Below are 27705 nucleotides of genomic sequence, written 5' to 3'. Positions count from 1 at the left end.
TCACGATCCAAATTCTGCCGTATCTGGTCACCGCACCACCACCGTTCCTACCACTCGACTGCTTCTCGTTCTGATGATCCGACTGACTCGATTCTCCAATCGACATTCTCCCGTAGGGTCCAAACATCCGACGTGCTCGATGCTGTGTACAACCCAAGCGTACGTCTTTCACCCGATAGAACGAGTGCAATTGTTCGCCACCGTGGTAAGTAACCGTGAGGAAATCTCGCTGAGATTTTTCTCGGTGTTCCAAACGAGTCACGAAAATTTCGATTCATAAAAATTTTACTTTTTGCAAGACACGATAGGCGTTCTTTCCGCGACACACCTTTGACGTCTAAAGTCTTCTTCTTCGATGTAATCGCTACGTCTTGTTTGCAGTTGTAACGAAATTCTGCAAGGAAATCATCAATCCTGTCATCAAAATCCATGCACGACAAAAGATCAAAAGGACAACGATGTGGAAGACTGCATTTGAATTTTCGCAATGAGGATGTTACGACATCGTTAATCGTCCCTTGTAGTCTGATTTTTGGAAACTTTTCAAATAAAGATTGATCGTTACAATAACGAGTGAATTTTGTAGTAAAATTCATCATTTTTATTATTCAAGATATAATATTCTGGAAAAATTGTACTTGTTTATATCGATAAAAACATGTTTTGGTATCGCAATTAACGTTAACTTACAAGTTATGTTCTTTTAATTGTTACACAACCTTGGAATTATGGGAGCTAATTTGAGTTGACAACGAGTTGCCACGCGTAAGAAAAAAAAGGAATGGCATATTATTATATCGTTGCTCTCCTTACATGCGATAATGTGATTTATTCATGGTTAGACGCGCGTTATTTAACACGCCTTTTCTTGATTAATTCTGTTATCAAGGGAGTAGGAAAATACTAGATTATTGCACTCATTTTAGACTAGAATTTAATTATTATTTAATCCTCGTTCGGGTATTAAAAATAATACAATAGAGTGTTTATTGAAAAACTCTTTAAAATAACAGTCTCTGAGAATTAACAGATTTTCTAGGTATTTTTGTTTAAAATTAAATAGATAAGATTAAACGATGTTTTAAATACAACTTCAAAATATTGTAAATTGAAGTGCAAGTAACGAAAACAAATTATATACTAAAGTAGTAGAAGATAAGAATTCCACGATATATATATATATATATATATATATACTTGTATATCTATATTTTCTACAATTGGACCAATAAAACGTATAAAACAGAAATAAATAAAATTCCAAGAATTTTTCTGCCGATAAAGTTCCATGACAATTTCTCATTTTCAAAGATAAAAAAGAAGTCTCCTAAAAATGGTTTTTCAGGTAGTAAACATTCTGTATACGCAATTTCTCTTTACTTCCTTCTCATAAAAAATTAAAAAATTTTTTTAATGCACAAAAATGTTATTTTAAGAATTATCGTATTTTACGTCAATTATTATAATTATAATGTAAATAAATAATAAATATTATAAAATATTATAAAATGACATAATTTGCAAAATTAATAAGCAAATGGATCGAAAAATTAACAAAAAAATTAATAGCATTGTGAGTATAAATTAAATCAATAGATACAACAAGAATATACATATCAAAATAGTAGCCGTATATATTCACGCACATATATTCGTCGAATTATTCTCTTAAGTAGACGTTTCCCATTCTAGAAAACATGTCATAGAAAAAGATTGTAACACATACTTATCCACCCACGTGTAGGTTAACTATCACATTTTGTAAGTCAGTAATCGGAGATGTCTCGCAATGGACGAACGACAGTGTATCATGTCCTGTTTTTTAGAGGCGGTCGTCCGTCTCTCATTAATTTTATAGGTGGTATGTCTATAAAATCAATTACTTTTAATATTTATGCATAAATACCAATTGATCGCACGGAAAGCATTCATTCCGTTTCTAGACCAGAATAATCGAGTAGGTAATAAAACAACTGTGCATCGCAAAATGCATCTGCACTTCCGTCTCGTCCATAATGAGCTTATCGAGAATGCTGAAAACATTAACAATTTACGATTGTTCATTCGAAGACGACTCCAGTGTGTATCCTGAGTCTGTAACTCTTAACAACAATGCCAATATCTCATTATATTAGTTTTGTCATTGTTAAAAATTTTTGCACTTAAAACGAGAAAAATGTATATTTGGACATTGAAAAAAAAGAAAGTGAAGATTTTGGGTGTGAAAAGCAACGCAAACAGATCTAGGCCCATTTCTACCAATGTAGATTAATTTTAATCTTAGTTTTTAACTTACTCTTCAGCTTTTTCTAATTCTCAGAATAAACAGTTGGTTGACCCGAAATTAAAATTAAACTATATTGGTAGAAAAAAAGGGGCATTCAAATTACAAAAAGATAAAAAATAAGTTAACCGAGTCAAAGCTAATCTTACATTGCATTGGCGGAACCGAGCTATAATTGTTGTTACGTAAATATTATATATGAAAAAAATGCGCAACAAGACAATGTAATGATATCGAATTATTATTAAGAGTTACAGAAATGAGGTACTGAGATAGTAAGAAAGTAAAATAAAGAAAGTAAATAGAGAGAGAGAAGCAAATTTTCATTAAGTGTTAATTAAAAGTAGACATTCATTTTTCAAGAAGCCGTCAAAAAGCATGGAGGTATCGGCGTATGTTCAACTATAGTATATAATAAACATAGTGCGTGAGATAACGCTCCTTCAAAGTTGCTGTCGAGAGCAACAAGAACACTCTTGTGTGTTAAGTACACGCGTACTCGAGCTAGTGTTGAGTAGATCCTTCAAGAGCAGCGTTCGGCACGCTCTTCACCGTCCTTGATGCCGCATACTAGAGTCATCGTTCGCCCAAGCTGCTACATCTGTTCTCGCGTTTAGCAACAAAAATACTTGGGCTTTCTCCCGAAATAATATGGCAAACGGGTCTTGTAGTAGCCACGTGTCCAAGCCCGAGATTTCCAAGGATTCCGCCGACGTCATACTCATCCCTCGATATCACATTGGAAATACATATAGAAGAAACTCTGACATAATAAGATAATAGATAATAATACTTAATCAAGAAATCATTCCGGTTTAGCCGAGAAATACCATCGATTGAAATAATATCATTCTGCTCATAATTAGCATATGGATTCATGGTTTCAGAAAATGGGACAAATAGTATACTATTTGAAGTTTTACATTTAAGGATGTATTACATTTTTTAAGAAAATAAAAAAAATGATTTTCTACATCGTATTTGAAAGTAATACAAAGTTTGGCGATTATATTTAGAATCTAATTCAAATATTATTTCAATAAGAAGCAGACATGTTTTTAAAAAATAATTAAAATGAAATGCGAAAAAATTCACTTAAATTATAAAATTGTATTGTTAAATATAAATATTGACCTCTCTTTTCCTCCCTGCCGCCCCTCTCTTTCACTCCCTTCTTTCTTCACTCTCCCCTTTCCTTCTCCCTCCACTCTCTCTTTCTCACTCATTGAATTGTAAATACGTATAATATTCATTTGTGTGTGTGTGTGTGTGTGTAAACTATAAATTTCTAATTCGCCATTTTTTGTAGAAATTATAAAACTCTGATATATCCTTAATAAAAAACAAAATAATTCAACTTTTAATTTTTTATTAAGGGGATGATCGAAACTGAGAAACTGTGGTTACAGATGGATATAATTCTCCGAATTTATTGAACGGAATAAAAAATTCTTTTTTAACAGGATTAAAGTAGACGCAAAATTTGGTGGTGCTGCAATGGACTTTATACTGAAATAGAAAAAAATAGTTCAAAACTTATATTTTTTTCAACTCGTAAAGTTATGTCACCTGACGTAGATGTTTCCTTAATACAAAAGTTTTATAGCTCCTATGGACAAAACGACAGTTCAGCGTTTTACGTATACAAATAATACTGATAATGAGTTTATGAAACTAAGATTGAAAGCTTAAAAAGAAAGATTTATATCGATCTGTAAATTACGTGTATATGAATGCTGAGCGACGACCTGTAATGGTAAACAAAGCAATAACTATGTCTAATAATAGAGGCTCGATCTTGCAAGAGATAGTGTTGCAATATGTTAAATAAGGACAGATGAATGCGTTTGGGTAAGACACAACGGTATATAATAAATATAAGAAATGAATGAAAGATGTCATTATTATCGAATTTGGAATTAAAAAAGTCTGTACTCTATCGATTTCGATCAAGTTTAACCGTCGTTTCAGCATCTCTTTAATTGGTTACTTAATTTTTTTCGAATAAAAGGATGTTTTTCACTTTTCACCTGAAGATAAAAAAGCGCTTAAGATAAAGCTGAAATCTTCATTAGTGAAGCCAGCTGTTCGTTGAGAGGAATCGTAAACAAATCGTTCTATACCCGAGAGTGCTAAGTATAGAGCAACGGCTATACGTGAGTACGGATGTGAATATATATACATTCGGCATAATTAGCCCCGGATCTTCTAGCACGGAGTGACGTGTGGAAGTCTATAACAGGAGCTCTTATGATCTCGTCTGGATTTCGTCTGCACAGCATGGAGTTTTCAACGATAATGGAACCGCGCGGTACTTCACTTCCGTTAGCAAGTGCGTTATAGCGTGACGATTCTTTTTGCCGTTATACAGGATTGTTATAGTAGTTCAAATTGTTATTAGATTTTTATCTAACATTTGCACAAACAAATAATTAGTCATTTATCCGAAAATTGATTGAACGAGCAAGAGAGATCTTGCATATTTTTCCTGAATTGCAAAAATTATGAAATGAGTGAGGATATCTTATATATATTTTCTCAGAATCAAAGATACCGAAGGCTAAATAAAAAGTATAGCGATCACGTCAATATATACGAAGACAGTGTAATCCTTGGGGTGAGTAAGTATGTATGATGTATCTTCTTGATACACAATTAAACATAAATAGTTAATTGTTTCTCTTTCTAGAGACGTAAATAGAAGGAAACTTCATATCAGGGACGCTCTATTATATGCGTGCAAAAACAAAAATTCAGATCGAAAAAGAGGAAAGAGAAGAAATTCGGAGCAATCTCGAAATATCGGCTTGCGATCGAAATACATACGTACATCCAATTATTATACTTTTTTTTACACGAGTACGTCACGTATTTATTCATTTTCCTCTTTAGAGAGAATTTTACAAGACTCGTGTAAAATAAAGTATTAATAATGAATACTTGTAAAACAACCGGGACTGACATGGATACGTGCCAATTACGTCAATAGGAATCGTGTTACATTCCGGCATGTGTTGTAAAGGTGCCGACGTCTTCATAGTGATGATTGTAACTCGTAGTATTGATGACGAAACGTCGAATATTCCGTCGATGTGAGAACGCGAAATAAATGTAGCATGCGTTCTCTTATCACTTGCATCAGGTGCATCGTCGTCGTATATACGCGACCGTTTCCAGCATCCGAGATGCGTTGTGCAACTCGCTGACAGTACAGAAAACTTCTTTGCAGCATCTTAGGTCTTATCAAATGGTATTATTCGATGTTCCAAATCTTTATTTGAAAAAATGTATAATAGCAATAAGCAATATTACAATCCAAAAATAAAAATATTCCGTAAAAGTATTCCGTAATTTTTTATGCTATTCACTTTATTACATGGTAAGCCCTTCGAAAATACCGATTTGGAGACAATTAAATTAATATTAAATAAATCCGACACAACCGCGTGCTCTTATCGCGTCGGAAGAACATTTTGTAACATCTCAGGTCCGTTATGTAACTCGTATCGTTTTACGTGAGGCTACGATGAAGCACTTCGAAAAATACGAACGATATACGGCGCTAGCCAAGCCACAGAGCTTTTTTGCACCTTCAGTCGCGGTAACGGCGAATGTATATTCAATAATTGGCACTCGACCAAGGCGTCCTGTCATTCGTTTCAATTATCTGGCTTTGTTGGTGACACAATCGGCTCTGCATCTAGCAACTGCTCGAACAGCGATATTGAGTCAGGAGCCTTTTTTCCTTTCTCTTTATTCAATACGGCCGTATGGTAATGAGAAATGCTGCGATTGTGTCTTGCACGGTAATGTAATGCAAATCCATTTAGATTAACAGATTTAGATCATTCTGGGCTACGCAAGTTCAAGACCAAGTATTATCTTCAGCGAAAATATAGGTGCTATATTTCTGTTTCTTTTTCTCGAACTAATTTATTTAGACATGATTAATTGGCACTCGACCAAGGCGTCCTGTCATTCGTTTCAATTATCTGGCTTTGTTGGTGACACAATCGGCTCTGCATCTAGCAACTGCTCGAACAGCGATATTGAGTCAGGAGCCTTTTTTCCTTTCTCTTTATTCAATACGGCCGTATGGTAATGAGAAATGCTGCGATTGTGTCTTGCACGGTAATGTAATGCAAATCCATTTAGATTAACAGATTTAGATCATTCTGGGCTACGCAAGTTCAAGACCAAGTATTATCTTCAGCGAAAATATAGGTGCTATATTTCTGTTTCTTTTTCTTGAACTAATTTATTTAGACATGATATTGTTTGATATTGTTTAATTCCTAAATGGAATTATATCTATTTAATTTATTAGCTGGAATTCAGTTCAAATAAATTTTTTTAAATTAATAATCTAGTTGTTAAAAATGACGTCATATTAAATATTAAAACAATATTGAGAAATACTATGTTAATACTTTTTTATTTGACATGAAATGCCAGAAGAATTATTTATAAATATAAAAGGACAAAGTATCATTATCACAAACCGTACTACTTTACGACAGAACTCGCAAATATTGAAGGGACACAAATCCAGCCAGCTCACTGTCGGATTATTACATAATGAAACAATAATGAAATGACCCACGCGAAGCCACAATTTTCTAGGAAACATACGCAAAAAATAGAGTGCCTAATATCGCTGTTGAAAAGTTTGCATGACAACCAGTATTTTATCATTTACAATTAGGTCTATGAATTTACTATTAGAATTTATGACTCCGAATTTCGAAAAAACACTGAAAAAAAAAACTAAATATTAATAAATATTTATTTGAATAATTCTAAGCAAATATTTAAATGTAAACATATATTTATTTGATAACTACACTGAGAGAAAATGAAATAGTTGTGGCAACTATAAATTTGGCAACTTTTACAATTTAAGTACCTGTAATTAGTTTTACAAAGTAATAGCAACTAAAGTAGTACTGAATGCAATAAAAAATACAGTCACGGTAACAATATTGTAGGTACTATTAATTGATAGTGAAATAGTGACTCAACTACATTGAATAGTTACTTGGACTTCGTGCAAATAGATATAATAATTACATTTTTCTAGTTTAGACAAAAATTTTTTTTTAATAAAGCATTCTGTATCATAGTAACTAATTAATCGTTGTGAAGTAACTTTAAGGATAAGGAATACATTCAAAACTTTTTCTCTAAAGTCGCTCAGCAGTACGCGGCATTGTCACCAGAGGGACATAGCGGAGTTTAGTTTCTCTTATAGCTTCTATATATATACTACTAGACTGCTAAAGCGGGGAGCACAGACTCTTGCATAACACATAAAACATGAGGCATAAGAAAATCAACCAATCAGAATCCTTTATTTCACGGAAAGGAAGAAAATAAAGGAAATTTCGATTCTACTATGGATCCTTCTCAATATCGTAATAACAATCAATACAATATAATTAAAAAATTGATAGGTCATACAATTAAAAACTGAACTTGAAAAATCGAATTATGCGACATGTAGCCGTGTCTTGTGATGTAGTCGTAAGAAATTGTGATGTCCAAGCGTATTCTCATTATAATTACCAAGTTAAATGATGAACGCAAAGACAAAATATTTTTAATTTTTCAAATTTCAATTCGTTGAATAGAAGAAAGTATATGTATATACGTATATACATATATACGTATATATGTATATATATACGTATATATGTATAACATAGTTATTGATACGACTTTTTTCTCTGAGCTCATTAATTTGATGTCATTTTTTTTAAATTGCGTAAATATTTATTCACTGTAAATAAATGTTTAGTTACAATTGTACTATTCAAAGAAATAAGTATTAAGATTTAGTAAATTTTTTTCAGTGTAATAATTCATTTTTTCAAAATAATAAATTAAACCACGAAAATAATTTTTAGGTTCGTTTTTTAATTATGACATTTTTTTCTAGCTATCATCAAACACTAAAGTGATAATTTTAAAAGTTATTTAAAACTCTTAGTTTAGTCATAGCTAGAAAAATACAATTTTTACATTGTCACCAAGTTAATTAGAAAATGAAATATCAAGCCTTAATATACCTATATTAAACATTTTTATACAATTTTTATTCGAGATTGTTTTATATATATGTATATTATAAAATATACACATAAAGTATATTTTATTTTTACATTCATTAGGAAATAATCAGAGTGTAACGTTAGAACTTTAACGAAATTCACTTTAGCAAACATAATTTAAAGCCAAAAATAAATAAAAAATATTTCTTAAAGGATATCATCACAAGACAGTAATCCGACATTCTGAAAAAAATTTTTTAATTATTTCGTAAGAAACGTGTAAAAAGGATTTTTTTCTACATTAACATGTGTATTTTACTCTGGGTGGTTAATCGATATTATCGCTGGTTGGTTGGTCCCGAATTACTTTAATTTGTACCTAATTCCATTGACGAATAAAAAAAAACGAAAACATAAACAATAACATAAATAATAGTACGATCTCGGTGTGTCACAATTTTGTAATCCTGAATGTTGTTTATTATAAGCTGATGGAGTTTCGTTCTTATGTTTTAAAGAAAGCCAGTGGTAACTTTAAGAACATTTTATTAAAAAATTCAAGATAGATCTTTTGATCTCAAAATTGTTTGTTCTGAACAAATACTCTATAGAAAGTTATAAAAGATTAATACGGAATCGGTGTACGCGGAGTCAGGTACGTAGTCAAGAATTTGTACAGTTTCTTATCAGTTATCACTAATTAATGACACAACGTAGATATACGATATCTGCAATATCGAACGTATTTAGTTATTGCAATGTATATATACATAAACCAACCACAAGATATTAATAATGACTGAATTGCTCATTCCCTGTGAGTGCTGAATGTTATTAGATTGCTCTAGTTTAAAGTTTTCCAGGCCAACAAGCAGTATCATCGTCTTGCGTAAATCAGCATCCCTATATAAAGTATGTATTACTATCGTCGGATGTCCTTTCGATCATTTTAATTGAAGATTCTTTAAAAGAACTAGAGACTATCTATCGATAAAGGTTTACGACACTTTTAATTTTTTACTTAAAAATTCTTAGCAATCAAAGCTCAAATTAAGCAAACATTACCGGCAGAACTAATTTAAACTTTGACGAAAAACAAGCTTGATGGATCATTTATATCTTTTAAGCTTAGCCAAAAATTTATAATTTCTGACGTTAATTATCGTCAATGTTGATTAGATATTCTGTCACATTATTTTTGCGCGGAAATTTATTTTAAAGTTATCAATGAATGTCAATAGGCATTACAGCTGATGAAGTGAGACACTTCTTGTAATAGGGATTACAAGATCCAGATTTCCATCCATTACATTATCCAGATTTCTATTGGCTGCAAGCTAAGCGATTAAGCAATAGGGGATTAAAGTAAATTGCGTTATTATGTCTGAAAGCATCAGCGCGATAAACCAACTAGCCATAACTGATCTCCACCAACCGTTGATCATTTACAGTAAACCTATGTATGAAAAGATCGGACAATTAAATCTCTTTCAATTACTATGGAGCAATAAATTCAGATTTTTTTAACTTTGATAGCGAATACAAGTTCATAAATTATTTGCAAATGCACTTATTTGATTCAATGTAGCTGAAATTTATAGAATTAGGATAAATGGAAGCTCATTTTCTCAAATTCTTAATACAAATGGACTTTAATTGGCTTTTTCTTATACGGTCACAAAATTGACAATTTGTCTTCCCGCTACTTCCGTGACTTTACGACCAGATACGCAACTTTCAATTAGCCATGCTGCGAATATAATAGAATTTTCGATGAGCCACCTATTTACCTTTTGCCTTGCAATAATTCAGCCACTAGTTGATTGTCTGCACGTTTATTATTGATCCGCGCGTACGTTCGCAAAGCGACCGATGGATATGATTAACGACACGTGGCATCGGCGATGCTCTCATTTTTTGACACAACAGCTGTACGAAAAAGTTACCCCCGAAGGCGGGAGGTTATTCCCTCTTACATCGTAACGCTAACCGTATATCTCTCCTGGCGAATACATTTCCAAGGTCAGGTTATGCTCGAATGAGCCGATAAACATCGCCATAAAATCCTGAAAGACAAGTTAAACGACGCGCTTCGCGACACGCTGGAAAAGACTTCTAATTAATTAAACTTCACCGAGAGCGTTCAAATGAAAACGCGAACCTCATTGTGTCTCGTCATTCTCCTCTGCGGTTTATCGATCGACAGACATGCGAATGCAGCTGTAAAATCAACATCGAAAAAAAGGTTGAGTAACCTACTTTTCATTTTGCAGCGGAAAGGAAATGCATTTTGCATTTGATAAACGCTAACATAATAGTGTCCCTCTTTGAAGCCTTTCTGCCTGTTCTAATATAGAAAATTAATAAAAAAAAAGTCACAGATAAGATACAAAATCTTTTACTTATTTCTACTGTTCGTTGCTCTTTCCAAATTTCATTGACGTCATGTTGAGATATATATGTTTAAATCTCTTAATACAGTTCGAAGATTTCGTCGACCACAAGGGATGATCTGCCTGATTTCAATACTCAGCACGATGTTTTTTCACTCGTCATTATGTCGTCCTCGAGGGAATGACTTCATTTCTCATCAGCTCGTCATAAAAGCACCCTCGCCGACATTATTTTAACGATCGTTGTCCATATACAGAAAGAAAAAAGGAAATTCAAGACCGAAAGAAAGGAAAGAGAAATAAATAGACTGTGGTGGCTGTTCGATTTAGTATAAAGAGAGACTCAATTGATATTTCTCATTCAACTAAGCTAAATTAATTTTTCAGTTTCCGAAACGACAGAATATTCACTAATAATTTCATCTCCATCAAAACAACAAAAATTAAAGTTCAATTGACATTTTTTTTGCCAAACCAAACTAAATTAATTTTTCATCTCCGAAATCAACCGATTAATTTTGTGAATTAATTTATCTCCATTAAAACAGTAAAAATAAAGAACTAATCGACGCTCTTGCTAAACCAAAATAGATCAATTTTTCAATCTGAGCAGCGAAGAATTTTATTACTTAATTAATCTTCACAGTAATAACAAAAACAAATTCCATAAAAATTTAGCAACATTTCTCAATAAATGAAACTTTCCATATAATTTTTGCGATTAATTGATCTTTGCCTTTTTAATTAATTTATCTATCTTTCCTCGAAAATAAAATACATATATGATTTGTGAAAAAAGAAAAAGTATGGAGTTGAAAAAGAGGAGCCTTACCGCGTAAGCGCGTGTAGCGACGAGGCGCGTACGAACGCCCGTGAGGCTTTTAAATGGCAATCGATCGTCGCCGTCGCGATGAGGTCAACGTTGGTTATCCTGAGCGCTGGTTATATGCGGATCAACGCGGAGGAAATTCGTAGCTAGCAGACGACGGTGCAGGATCGTCGTATCGTTGTATCGATGCCGTAACGAATCCCTCGATTGCTCACAAATCAAAATGGAAAGGTAGATGTGAGTGTGGATGACGTCGGCATGCGTGATAGCAAATCCGTGTCATCACACCATCGTCGTTTCGTATCACCGAGAGAATGTCCGCGATCACGTTACGTTTTACATAGCATCATCGTTTACGATCAAAACGAAAAACACGGTTGAGACGTTGACAACGTTGAAACGGATATCCGAATGATCACATCGTCATTATCGTCGAGTTAACAGGACACGCGAGAGATCTCCTCCCCTGGGATATAATGGGAGTCACAAATAGATCAGCCGGTGATTGGGCGAGCGCTGTCTTTCATTTCACGTAGCAGCGGTACCGATACCATCATTATCATCATGATCATTATCACCATCACTATTATCGCCGTCGTCGTCGCCGTCACCGTCGCCGTTATCACTTCACGAGCGCACCGAGCGCGAATCAACGACGACGACGAGCCGGCGCGCGAAAGGACCTGGTTGACAACGAATTCACGGACAGCACGCGTATGCACGCCCACAAATAACAGTAGCGCACACTGAGAGTGTCTGCCTTTTCTCCCTCCGGCGGAGGATCACGGGGCACTTCACCGCGATGTAACGAAAGTCTCGCACGTACAAGGGCTGGCTAGTTGGCTGGTTGGCAGGGTTGGCTGGCTGGCTCGGGTATCGAGACGCGCAATCTCGAGGCATCGTCCAACGACGGCGCCACACTCCGTTCGGCGTCGCGACGCCAGCGTTAACGGCGCGGCGAAAATTCGAGACGACGATGATAACGTCGACGACCATGGGGGTAAAGAGGATTGCTGTTGCACTGACAGCGGCAAATGCAGCTACGGCCGGGGGTTTCGATTCAATACGTTACGTAGCTGATACGAACAGCCCGAAAACTCAAATCGTTTAATCATTAATGGAGAATGGTATGATACGAATTGGTAAAACTAAGTCTCGTTTTAAGGAGCAGAATAGTTTTAAACGCGACGTTTTTATTATATAATTTATTTTTAAATACATAACGGAAATCATTGAACGACTTTTCATGAGAAGAAAAGTTGTATTGTTTCATTAAAGAAACAGCAGCTCTTTACTGATCTACAGAAACTGCGACGCGTTATAGAAGAAGTAAAGAGTATAGAATAATATTAAACTTGTGGAGTAACTCTGAATAACATAAGAGAACTTTATATAAGCAATTAATATTATTAGCGTTTATATCATTTAAACACAAACATTGGTTAGAATAAACAAAATTCGTAAATTTAGATCAATTTAAGAATGCTAAATATTATTACAATTTTCAAAAAATGTTATTTATTAAAAATAGGAACACGTGGCTACTATAACTGTTCCTTTTGTACAGTATGTACATAAGGAAAAAATAACAGACCAATTATCGAGTAATTGAATGGCGAGAGATTGCCGGAATAAACACGCGTAGGTGGAGAAACTTTACCCATACCTTTTTTTTACTTTTCGTGGAAATATGGCCTGGTCATTCGGAGGAAGTTGAAAGCAAAAATGACGTAAGGCGTAAAAGCGTTCAATTACTTGATTCAAAAAACTTCAAAAGAAGTAAAATTAGAATTAGCCGGTCGATAAATCAACGATGAGTCAACCGAAATTGATCAATATACATGCGAGTATCTCGAGTAATTTATATATTTGATGCTCCGTATTATATATTATATATATATATATATATATATACACACATACATATATAATGGACTTCTTCATATAATGCATTAAAGACGCGTATACCGGGGTTTCGGGAGTCATATAATATATGGTATTTAGGAAATAACACAAAATTACTTGTAAGGCCAATATTATATCTGTCTGTTTTTCGTCGTACGACGAATTTTTCAAGCGTGTTACCCGGTAAAAAATTTTTTATGTATGAATTTGTATAAATATGTATAAACACACATAAGTATTCATAAACATGTATAATCATATATGAAATATGTTCATACATGTTCATACATCCCTCTTTCTTTTGTAAAATTACTTTTTAGTGTAATAGAAATAATAATAGTAATGTAAAAATATTAAAAATAATTCCTTCAATTTGGTTCCATGCCAATGATGAATTGTAAAATTATATAAATCCTAATAGGAATTAGACGTTATTAATTGAAACTGATTATTTAAATTAAAGTAAACCTGGAGGTAAGAATGCAAAAAAAGCTCGATAAATAACGAGGTAGTTGTACATATCAGACAATAAATACGTAATAAGATTAAACAAGATGTTATCGTTACGAAAGTCAGAATCGTTATGAAGTAAAAACATACTAATGTATATGTCACTAACAATATAAATACAAGCGGGGGAGGGGGGGAACTAAAGTCTGATACACATGTGAAAAAGACATACGTATTGAAACATGTTGTAAGAATATATATGTGAATACATCGCATTATAATTTATTAAGAATTTCGGTATAAACATGATTTAAATAATCAGTATCAGATTGTAAATTTAAACTGTTTTTTTGTAATTTTATGAAAATCATTTCAGATGTCAAAATTTCAGATGTTCAGGTTTATCCCAGTGAGAAATGAGAATAAAATCGATGTCGATTCCATTATCATTTCTCATTGGGTACGACATCGCGATCAACGCCATCAATCGGTTACCTGTCAGCCTTAGCGCGACAAGTAGCCACACACATAAGCATGAGCCTTGTGTCACAGACGGCTCATGTTTAAGTGTGTGCATTTCCGTGGATGCACAGGCTGTGTTCGAAAATTGACTGCCAGTACTGAAAATCTACAGTTTACATCACGTGCACTATAGATTTTTAGTATTGGCAATCAATTTTGGAACACAGCCACAGTAGGAGAGTGAATTTTGAGCAAAATTTGATATTTTCCAGTATTGCCATCGCCATTATGCGAAGTGCTACACTTTGTATTTTTACATAAGCTCATTGAACACTCAGTGAGCGGTTGTCATTTTGAATGATTTCTTATTTTCTTCTTCAACTTTACTGTTGATATTTATTGCTACAGAAAAAAAGTGAGGAAAGTGAGTTTTGTATGGAAAAGTGAGAAAAAGTGAGATGTTTCTAAAAAAGTAAAAAAAAGTAAAGAAAGTGAGCTGCTCCCATGCCTGCACGTTGTATGGCCGCGTATTTACAAACATTTTAAGAATTTTAAGCACGTATTATTTGAAACATCCTAATTTGACCGTTCTTGGCTTTCTCTATCGTATTTGATGTATTCACATATACGATTGTGCTAAAAATTCTTAAAATGTTTATGCATGTTTTGTTTTGTATGATTCATAGGTACATATATAGGTATGTTTATATGGAAAAAAATATATATATATACAAAATGTACACTTTATATCCGAGACATTGTTTCCTGATTATGTAATCATCTACATCGTACCTGTATGTGCCATTATTTCTAATAAGAATCATTGATGCTCACAAATGTTAATGTAATAGCGCATCGGTCGCGAGATAATAACGGGTATCACGAGTTATAAATCAATATCTAGGATTACTCACCTTGCATAGGCCGCGTGGCAGCGCTGCGTGACATTGTTTGCGTGGTTTAGTTTTAGGCTGTACTTTTGAGTTAGGCGTTTGTGGACGGAGTCTATCAATATATTCGTCGACGCGGAAGATGACAGCCGTTAAATGAAGCGACCTTCCGGCGCGACGCTGGTCAGATGTTATAAAGTAGGCATCAAACGCGCGTTGACGCGGTGTAAAAACGCGATGCGTAAAAAATTCTCCCTCTGCCTGGCGAATGATCAACGTCGTCGTGTTCAGATGCCACGTGGGACTGTCCACGGACAGGATCGTCTCACTGCCAGCAGCGACAGACGATTCTGGAGCACAACGTCCTGTTTCCAGAACGTCGGAGAAACGACGCAAAAGCGATAATTCTTCCACCACAGGATGCAAAAAATGAAGAAGATCGAGGCACGTAGGTGACGACGGAGGTGATATTCTTGATGGTTTTCTCGACGCACAACAATCACCACCGAAGACAAGCAATAAGAGATACCTCCTGCTAGATATTCGACGGCGTTGGCGGCGATATAAGGTATGGTGCGGCGATACCGCGACCACGCTCAAGTCGGATATTCCGCGGCGAGATAGTGACGACAGGATATCCGGTGTGGGGGGTACGGATGATTCTTTGGGGGTGGCGTCCATGTGGGGTAGATAGTCACCTCCGGCCTTCCCTCCCGCCTGCGAACCACCTCTTTCTCCTCCAGGATCCCCTCCTCGTCCTCGAGGTGCCCCAGCTTTCGGTGGTGCCCGCGGACACCACCCTCGCACGCCGCCAAATCTTACCGATCAGCTCCCACGTTGTTAGGTCTCGTGGGTGCAGGCTGTAACAAGGGGAGACCGCAATCATTAATTCTTTTATTTTATTGTTCATTCAATGAAAAAACATCAATAAATTCTTTCAATTTTTCTTAAATATTAGTCTCGCTTTACGATTTATTTCTAAAATAAATATATACATATATTATATCCAAGGAATGTATTTCTAGGAATCTTTTAGTTTCTTAATTTTGTCAACATTATATTGTAATATTAATATAAAAAAACTAGGGCAAATAAGAGCTAGAACACAGATATTGTTTGTGTCTAATTATACAATTTCTTTCTTTTTTAATTCATAAAAGTTAAAAGCAATGGTTGAAAATAACAATCGAAACGTTGATCTATCGTTTTTAACTTGTATGAATTATTTAAGCATTAAAGATCCAGCTTCGACAATTATAGGTATTTTAATTTCTAGTATTGATTGTGTTCTCACATATGCGGTCTGAAATAAGATTCTTATTGTTAATATTTGTTTTTCTTTTCGGAAATAGAAACTGATAGATCATCGTAATGTAAATAAGATACTTGCTAATTTATGTTTTTTATCGCTTAAAAACCTGAATGTTTGTCTCTATAACGGTTTTTACCATCGATAAATAAACTAATATGTAATATACTATGGAAATGATTTATACTCTACATATTGACACTTATGTTGCTTATATCCAGGGATGGACTGTATTTGAAATAAATGTATTTAAAACATGTATTTAAATACATTTTTGTATTTCGTATTTAAATATTTTTTTTAGAGTATTTTGTATTTTGCATTTAAATACTTTTTGTTAGTATTTTGTATTTAAAATTTTGTAAATATTAAATACATTTAAATTATATAAAAATTTTTTTGATGAAAGTTAAAATCGTACCATCGTTGACTCAATCTAAAGTGCGTTCCATTTCACGCATGATGTGCATAATGCGTCATTTATCCTTGTTTACATTTGATGAATAATAAGAATAAATGATGCATTATGCACATCATACGTGAAACGAAAGACACCTCTAGCATTGTGTCTCAGCATTATTTTCTTATTAAGGCCCGTTTCTGCCAATATAGTTTAATTTTAATCTCGGTTTAACTAACTCTTCAACTTTTAATTTTAATCTCGGTTTAACTAACTCTTCAACTCTTCAACTATTTTTCCAGTTTTGAGAATTAGAAAAAGATACAGAGTAAGTAAAGTTAATCTATATTGGTAGAAATGGGCCCAAGGCTCTTTTTCGTCAACTTAAATTAACCGACGGTTACAAGGTTACCAACATGACAACTATAAACAGCTAATTTTACACTGTCTTTTTTGTCCCACCAATTGACGCCGCGCTCAGCTAGTCGAACGCCAATTGGCAAAAATGGTGGGGCGGGGCACAAAACCCCCCCCCCCCCCCCCGAAGAAATTAAATGGGGCTGTGGGGGGGGGGGGGGGGGTAAGCAGTATTTGAAATACATGTATGTAAAATACGTATTTAAATACATTTTTTATTTTGTATTATTTTGTATTTAAATACAATTTTTTTGCCCACCCTTGGTTATATCTATGACAGAGAAATATACATTAATAGTATAATATCATATTGATGATCATTCATGTTTATTAGATTTATTATTTATCAAGTTTTACTTCTATTCGCGTATCTGTCATTTGTAACAAGATATACAACATAAGCTCTACTGTTTCTAAATATTTTCATTGTCGATCGACACTAAACGCAGTATGAAATTACAGACTCAAAAGTATTCTGTTACAATAAACAATTTTATTGTGTCGGATAAGTCATTACAAATTGAAACAAATGAGCTTATTGAACATTGCGTAATTCCCGCAGGAGAGATTGAAAAATAGAACCAATATTATAACTCCTAAATTTTTGTAGCGTTTGATTTAGTAATTAGGATATTCATTATTATTAGAACATTAGTCTTAACATTTATTATTGTTACATAATATAATAACAAAATATAAAACTAACAATACGATGAAATTACATATCAGATAATTAAGAATTATATTAAGAATTATATGGCGACTAGTCACGAGAATAAAGTAAGCTGGATATACGTGAAATATGGAACGCATGAAATCCAGTTCTCAATCGCGTATCTCAAGGACACATCGACATAGGCCGTATTTTGCGGCGTTGCTACACTACCCCGACCAACGATATACACAGGCCAATGGTCAATCGAAGCAGAGTTGTGCCAACTACCACCCTCGTTATGTATTCACGTATCCTTGATTCACACAGCAAAGTTTTGCCGCGTCTGACGTGTTCGCGAACGGCAAGGAATCGTTTATTCGCAAACCGCACTCCTTTTTGATGACATAAGTAAGGGCTCGCGTTATGGCCTTGCACAGACGACGGCTTCAGGCCTCGCGTGCGTTTCGTAGTTCTTTTAGAAGAGTCATGTGCGCGTTTGATGGAAAACTGTGATAGAAGCTAAGAAATGTATAGCCCGAAGATTATCATGCAAAATTTTTTTGCTTCAACTGTCTGTCGCCTTGCATTAGCTTTTTTTATTGCATTAACATTAAATATCTGTTGACCCGTGATTTACTTATCGCAATGAAAAAAAAAAATTTTAATATATTAATTCTAAATTATACAGTCTGTTTTCGATAAGCGATATGTTCCCCGTCAAAAGATAATTGCGTTCCATAAATGACAAATTTTAGGAGACCTCGTACGCGTCGGAAACGTTTGACGAATAATCGCGTCAGCGATTCTCTGGATAGGTAGCGGTGACGTCGTTTGAAGGTTTCAGCTGTCGGCATGAATGAGGTCTTAACGTATGCTTTATCGTCTATACGATGATAATTGAGTTAACGCCGTGCGTGGCGTACGTGGAATGAAATCTGCAACTCGAGATCATATCGGGCAGCAACTTACGCGAGTTCGTTTGGCTCACACTCGGAACTAAGTTATGGTAATGAATTAACGTAGCTCTCTCTCTCTCTTCGCATCAATGCCAGTCCTGTAAGTAACGCTAACTTAATAATAAAGATCGGATGACTTAATATTAAAGATAGTGGAACGACCGTGGGAATTCTTTTAGTTTTCATAAATCACGCGGTAGAGTAGATGAATATGTATATATCCCTATTATCGATTTTTGTTGCTCGTATTTTACTATATCAATCATTTATATAGAAAGCAATATGAAACTTTCTTTAGGTCCTAAAATTTATGGGTTTAAAATGGAATATTACATAAGGACGGATTTATTCATATGTTTGCCAAAACTTTCAAAATTAAAACTTTAGCCCTGTCAAGAAATACGCGTATCTATTAGTCTTAATTAATTTTAATTTTGACAAATGTGTACGTATAATTCTTTCTCAGATAAATTTATTAACGAATTTATCATAGTAGTCAAACAAAATATTAATAATAAAATCCATTTTCAACTGTAAAATAATGGCAGCACGTGTAACTAGGTACAGCTTGCTTTGGATCAATACTTGGAATATTTCTTTGCTCGAGTGGCCGAATATTTAGAGGTTTCGTCGATCAATATCGTAATAGGAAAATCATAGTAACATTGTATCATGATAAAAGTTAAATAAATAAAAAATTCATTAAATATTTATCAATTTATATAAGAAAAAATGGAGTAGGAAAGTAATAACACAAATCAATATATTAATATAATATAATCATAGTAGATCATTTACTATGATTACTAATACACATTTAAGCTTTATAGCTAATGCAAATGATGTCTCTTTGCAAAAAAACGTATAAATAGTCCGTATGCTGATGACAGAAAGGCTATCTTAAAGTTAAAAGATAACACATCTATATTACTCCATTAAAAAAATATAAGTCAAGTATAAAAAAAATATACACACGATTCTTTTCACATAACAGCACCAAATCTCGACATTCTCGCCAAGTAGATATTCTTTTGAACAAATTTAAAATTATTTAAATTTCTCTCTTTCAAAGTACATTTATACATAAGTGTATATTCAGATATATATATTGCGATAAAACACATGTAGATTCTTTCATAAGAATCATTAAACGTCAAATTGCGTTCTCTGATGTGAAAGCAGGATTTGTTGAGGCCGTAAATATTTATATCCAATGAAACATTCGCGCATCGATACCTCGAAACGTATCGTAAATGCATGACGATAAGATACGTAGGTATGTATACTTCTTCCCGACAGCGCGTATATCATAACGCGCAAGATATAGCTCTGGTCATAAAGCAATCGAGATAACAAAATCAACATGCTAACGTCCTAATCATCGTATCCTTTCGTGTACCGATTTGTTTCAATGAATAATTTCTTAACAGTTTAGAGTGTAGGCAAAAAGAGAAGATAAAAGTGTACTGCAAGAAAAAGTGTAGACTTTCGAACGTGATATAATCATGAATACATAAAATGATTAATCAAATTTAAATATAAGTTTGATATAATTATGCTGAAACAGATGGCACGTACGGAAATGTTCTTGATCACGTATTCCATGAATAATTGATATAAAGAACAAGCTTTGCATTCACCAGTAAGAATTTATAGCACGTGACTGAAAAAGAGAGAATACGCACAAAATATGAATTTTATATACATATATTCAATAGTTACATTTGCGAGAGAATTGTATGAAAATATATTTCTGTTAAACTAAAAAATGTATATAAATATTTTTAATTAAAATAATGTTGTTCGTTATCAATCTTTTGCCAATTAAATTACATGTTAATTATTAAAAGATATCAGTCTTTATAAGATGTATTCACGAGAAATCTTAGAAAATATAAACTGTCCGCGCTGAAATAAGAACGAATTAATTCAGATTTTATTTTCACATTAGTTATCTTAAGAAATGCGATATGAATGTATGATAAGATGACTCGTATATAAAGTACCGCCCGTTATTGTTCTCTAAACACTCGAGTCTCATACAGAAGTGCATGCATGTATTACGATGCATGTACCACCTGTTTGCTCGCGCCTATATTCCGACTATGTATGTGCGCAATCCGGATCCCCGCTTTGTTATTTTGTCATGGTAATTACCTATTACAATTGTCATGGAAATATTTCAATGTATTTCCTTTACTGAATATCGAAACATATATATTACTTTAACGCGACTAGTATATAGTTACACACGGACATTTTCTATATCAATATCAGTTTGAGATTCGAAATCGAGTTTGCATTAAATCCGAATTTATATATATGCGCGCATGCGCACGCACGCACACACTTCTATTACATAATATCAATTATAAATTATTGTATATAAATTTTTATGTGAAATTTAGTCATCAATTTATTTTAATAATAATAAGTATAAGCTATAATATATTTAGGCTGGAATCAGACTATGCATTGAAGATTGAGATTGAAGATTGAAAGATTGAAATTTGATCAATCAAAATAATGGGAGCTAAAATTCCTTTATCCTCATTGGTCGAATTTCAATTTTCAATCTTCAAGCTCAATCTTCAATACGTAATCTAATTCCAACCTTATATAGCCTAATACAATTATATTAAAATAAATAAAATGTGTTTAATTTCGATTACTCATTAAAACTTGAAACTATGTTCAGTTGAATTCAATACTTTGATATTTTAAATATCAAATATGTACGACGATAATCTACGATATCTACTTTTTTCATTTATTTTTGTATATCAATTCTAAAAAACTCAATTTTTTTTCAATAAGAATCTTATTTTAATTATTTTGTACAAATTAATAAAAACAGTTTTTCAATGTATTTTTTTTCCGCATGCCATTGGGAACTTTCATAAATAATTATAACAATTGCAATAGCAACATTAGTTTAAAACCGACCAATAGCTAATAGTCCGGGAGATGACACAAAAATGGTCTTTATTTGTCACCGCTTGAAACCGTCATTAATTCGTCATTTATTAGGTAAACATGAAGGAACGCAAGTATGTAAAAAACGTAAGTAAAATTAATGATGTGTGATTGAAGTTGTAAAAAATTTTTTGTTTTTTTCCTAATATGTTGCTTGCTAGTTTGTTTCTAGAGACAGTTTATGTCAAAAAAATTAATCGGGAGATAGATACCGTTTCTATAGGTCGAAGGGACCGTTAAATTAAGCTAAAGTTGTAAATTTTTTAATTAAAAAAATGATTCGTTATCGGTTGTTTTTTGTACACTACCTATTTTCACTGCGAAACATACACAATACATATGCCATACCGTTTGAGTGGACCCAAGGGGTCGCTATGCTCGTCGTGTTAAATTTTAAACTAAAACGTCATGATTTGTTACCGACCAAAAAACGAAGTCCATACAGTAACAAATCATGACGTTTTAGTTTAAAATTTAACACGACGAGCATAGCGACTCCTTGGGCCCACTCAAACGGTATGGCATGTATTGTGTATGACATGTGTAGTTGTGTATGTTTCGTAGTGAAAATAGGTAGTGTACAAAAAAACAGCTGGTAACGAATCATTTTTAACTAAAAAATTTACCACTTTAGCTTAGTTTGGCGGCCCTTTCGACTTACAGAAACACCTATGGCACCTACTTTCCGATTGGTTTTTTTGATGTAAACTATCACTAAAAATAAACACTAGCAGGTAACATATTAGGAAAGAAGCAAACAATTTTTTACAACTTCAATCACACGTCATCAATTTTAAAACCGTGGGAAGTCTGCCATACTTTCCTTCACGTTTACCTAATAAATGACGAATTAATGACGGTTTCAAGCGGTAACAAATGAAGACGATTTTTATGTCATCATCTCTCGAAGTATAAACCAGTGCTGAGTGAACTATGGCTGCGTTTCAACAGAGAAAATCGCTCACTGAACAAAAAAGGGATTAATCTATGATTAATATGTTTTCTCTGCTAACACAGCCAAAAGCTAAGCCATATATAATATGCAATACGATTGTAATTATGGGTTGTAATTGTAGTTATGGGTCCGAATATGGGTCAATATTTATATAAAAAATGTGCGCCATCATTGAAAAAGATGGACAGTGAGAAAGAAATAATTGTTGGGATAATTGTTACAGACATTTTTTTTGTGTGTAGTTTTTACATAATAAAAAAAGCAATAAAAAAGAAAAAGGAAAAAGTTATGTTACGTTATATTACAATGTTATATTGGAGAAAATACGTTATTTTATACTGCAACTTACATAACTGTCAAACTGCGCATTTGGCCTAAGTAGGTCAACACTGATCTCCTTTCATGTATTTAAAAAAATCTTCATAGCGAATGTCATCCACCGTCAACATTAGCAATGTGTGATTCTAATTGGTCATATGAAATTTATACACATAATGTAATACGGTCAAAATGACACACTGGCCAATGTTGATGTACATTGACCATGTTGTCTGGAGCTGGCTTAAGATTAAACCGTCAATTGTGCAACTATTGACTAAGAATAGTTCGTAGTTGCGAAAGTACGAGAACAGTAAGATATCAAATTATAAAGATGTTCGAATTGTCAGATTCATCGACGTGTATCCATTGTAACTGCGCGCTAAAGCTAAAGCAGATATCCGTTGAAAATTATTATATAGCTTATTCTGACCGTAAATTTAGAAAAAATAACTGTCGACTTCGTCACGTCAAATGCCGCAACATGCAATCGGCACGTTCGTAAGACGAACAAAGTTGGGTGCGTGCAGTCTGAAATCTGAGTCGGGATTTAGAAGTTGCTAGTTGTAGAATCGGTAGTAAATCATACTTCCTGCGACAAATGACGAAGAAATATGTCAGGCATTCAAATTGAGAAAATTGTTTTTTTACAAGTAAAACATAATTATTATTTTGTATGTAATTTCAATGTTATCGTTTGCTAGCATATTCATTTCGTAGCACATAGTTTACGTAACTCAAATAACAAATAACGAATTTCAAGTAACTTGCACAAAATCTTATAAAATATATTTTATTGCAGAAAAATTACAACTTAAAAAAATTTAAACAGGAATTTTAATTTTGTTTTTGAGCGAAAAGAGAGAGAGAGAGAGAGAGAGAGAGAGAGAGAGAGAGAGAGAGTTCATGTTTAGAGCTAAGTTTTTAATAAAATTATTTCGTATATGAAAGGTGCCAAAAATATAAATGGAACGTGTGGAAAAAATTATACGATGTTCCTTTCTTTTTTGGAAATGAAAATACATTACGCAAATAAAGTGTCATGTTTACATGAGATTTTAAGGCGTATAACTTAAGTTTTAAGTCTTAAGCCGTAAGAAATTGATTCATCATAGTCGATTATTCTCTTCATATTCAAGCTTATTGAAAAGGTAAGCGATCCATACCAATGCACGCACATTGGTGAGATCACGACTGGCATTCGGCCAGAATCGCTGTTAACTTTTCCGTAGATCAATCGTTATTCCCTAAATATATCCAGCTTTCTAATTACACAATCTTTACAAAACAGATCAAAATTTTACAGGCTGTAAAATTAACAGAAAGTAAACACATTTTCGAAATGTAAAATAATTTCATTTTCTCAGGGAAAATATTAACATTATTTTTTTAATTCTTACTTTCTCAAGTAACGATAACTGTAACGAGTTACTTTTAAAAATCGGTAACTAGTAACGGTAATTTGTTACTTTTTCTACTCGGTAACGAGTAACTGTAACTTGTTACTTTTAAAAAGTAACTTTCCATTCCCTGTATCTAACTATCCATAAGAGGCAGACGTATAGTATCCAAGAAAGGGTATAATGTAATGCGTGAACAAACGACATTGTACCGTCATTTTCGTTGATCGTGACCACGAGCAACATCGAGCAACTTGTCGTTCTCGGAACGTTACAAAAATAAGTCGTTTAATTTACGAGAAAAATTCGGCTCTATCATATAAACCCATTTTTATAAAATATCAGCAAATTTTGTTATTTTATGCAAACTCATTTTTATAAAATACAAATTCAAGGAATTGGATTAAAGAAAAAGTCCCTTTACAAGTTAGTAACAAAATTTTTTGGTAATTACACCATACGCACTTGATAGAGCAACGTTTCAGCTTTAAGAATCTGTATTTTTAACTGTAAATACGATAATTTTTAACGGAGTTATGAGCAATAAAGTTAGAATGTTCCTTTTTACTTAATCCGCGAGTAACCCAGGAACAAAAATTATAGGAACATTAAAAAAAAAAAACGATTTTGTAGGGAAAGCTTCAAGCTTTCACGATAGATAGTCGAAAATTTGCTCAAATTTTGAGCACGCTACAGACCTACAAAGTGAAAAGAAAATTTTTCATATTTTTCAGCTCGTAATTTTCTATATGTAAAAATTACAAATCTCACATAAATTCAAAAAATATAGTAACCATTTAAAAGTAGGGATTTCAAGCTTTAAAACGCTTCTTTTAAATTTAAATTTTGATCATTTTTAACGAAGACATTGACGGGGAAAGGTCTTTTTTTACCAATTTATAAAAAGACTTCTTTCCTAATCCAATATTAATGGAGAATATTTCTAAGACATAGAATATTTGGTAACAGGTGCGTTTAATAAATAGAACGAAATATTCTTCGTTGAAAACTGAAATGATCTTCCCACATAATTCAGAGCAACACAATTCTTTTTTAAACTTTTTAAATTAAATATTTTAACTTCAGACGCTAAAATACAGTTACGAGAGAACACTAAGTCTGTAAAGACCCATTTAATTAATTCAATTTACGTTAATTAAAAGACACTAATTAATTTCAAAGAACCAAAATGACATACCTACTCATATAAAAAAAAAAATAAAAGACTGAATATTAAGTACATTTTAATAAGAATGGTTCAAATTTGCGGATGTAAAATATAAAGAAAATTAAATTGTAGATATATTTGATAAAGAGATTTATAATTGAGGTTCAATAAGATTGTCAGTTCTGGAAAATTAACCTTGCTGATTTGTTCAAATTTACTATACATCACATATCAATATAATTAAAAGGATCCATAAAATAAAAAAATTTCACAGACAAAACATCTTACATTAACAGATTAAATGTCACAAAGAAAAACATTTTTAAATAATACATATATTATGAAGAAAATTAATTACTTTGGGTCAAATAGATCCGAACAGACCAACAGGATTACCTCCTAATACTCACGCTATATAAAAAGTCGAAATCTTTTTAAAACATTACAGAAATGTAGTTTCTGTAATTTAAAATTAGAGAAATATAATTTTGTTATTTTTGTTATATTATTCTACACAATGCATTTAGCTCGTAAAGAAAGAAAATTGCTATAATGATTTAAAAAACTGTTATAATTATTTAAAGAAAATTGTTATAATTATTTAAAGTAGAACACATAAAATGTATCTGTTATTCCATTCTTAATATCATAAAATTAAATAGTTTTATAAAAATTCCACGTAATGGAATAAAAAGAACAGTAGAACTGATGAGTATTATGCATCGCAATAATAAACATTATAGTGCAAATCATTTTCATAACATTTCTCCTCATATCAGGTGTTCTTCACGAAAGCGATAGGCGAGATCACAAACGCTCACCTTGCAGACGGCTCTTCGTCGTCATATCTTAGCATAGTAAGACTTTCATTTAGCGTGTTCGCTCTTCGAGACCGTCGGAAGAAACTGACCCTTCGCACTCTTCTCCTCGCACACCCACCCACACGGTAGACAGTCGGTGCAAACCGAGTCTCAATCAATTTATGACTTTCTCCGATCACTGCTCTTGTCTACGTCATCACGACGGCATGATGGAATTCCCCTGCGGAAATTTTTCGCTCGCGGTTGAACGTCCTCGACAGCCGTTCGTGCCGACTTGTCTTCGGCTCATATCATTTTCTTCTCAATATGCATATTTATCGATGCTCCGCGTGTGTTCTCGGCGTATCCGACGTGCGCTCAACGATCCGCGATTGAACCTTCCGGCAGGATCATTGTAGAAAGATCTTCGATCGAGTGATCAACGTTGTGAAGGATGAGATGCTCGAACATGAGGAACTGCGTTTCGCATTATGAGAAGAGAGATCGCGTTGTCGAATTTGTTTTCCACACGACGAAAGGATAGGAACGAGACGAGGAAAACTACACCAATAATCGTTGTAAAAGGTTGACTAATATCATCAGACACGCCACTCGAAAAAGCTTACGACCTTGCATGTCGCGATCGCTCGATTAGAAAAGCTCCGCAAGCTTTGAGAGCCGGTCAATCGAGAGAGCCGCGGTCAGGGTTCTCCTCGTTTCTCCTCTATCGTCCCAAATATAAATCCTCGGCAGCAGTGCAACAGCAGCATGTTCCTCGATATTTGGAGCATGAGTCCCAGTAGGATTTATTAAATGTTTCGCGAATCTCCACGTCCAATCCGTTCATACGTTCGTTCATCAATGAATTTATTACAAAAATCTCGATCGTTCCTCGGTCAAAACTGATAGCGACGATCCTCGCGGACGAGAAAGGCACTTCTTATCGTTCGTCACTGCTTCTCGCATCCGGTCACGTACGTTAGGCGCGGCGAGTGTCGATCGCATGTCACGACGACTCGTGCCGAGAGTGGCAGAGTGACTCGCTCTTCGCCGTGCACGCGATATACCAGACAAACCGTTCGGAGGCG

General features: G+C 33.6%; 1 protein-coding gene across 1 annotated transcript; it reads right to left on the bottom strand.

Annotated features, from left to right (window-relative positions):
- Positions 1-313: 313 nt before the first annotated feature.
- Positions 314-27705, bottom strand: LOC108758846 (uncharacterized). Its single transcript, XM_018504017.1, has 3 exons — positions 26639-27705; positions 15288-16123; positions 314-394 (listed from the first exon to the last, which is right to left on the bottom strand). Exons 2-3 carry the CDS (start codon positions 15942-15944, stop codon positions 365-367), a joined length of 687 nt encoding a protein of 228 aa, XP_018359519.1. The 5' UTR covers positions 15945-16123; positions 26639-27705; the 3' UTR covers positions 314-364.

Source organism: Trachymyrmex cornetzi, unplaced genomic scaffold (genome assembly GCF_001594075.2).
Source record: "Trachymyrmex cornetzi isolate Tcor2-1 unplaced genomic scaffold, Tcor1.1 scaffold16, whole genome shotgun sequence".
Lineage (NCBI taxonomy): Eukaryota > Metazoa > Arthropoda > Insecta > Hymenoptera > Formicidae > Trachymyrmex > Trachymyrmex cornetzi.
Note: the sequence above shows the minus strand (reverse complement) of the source record. Positions and strands in the feature narration are given on the sequence as shown.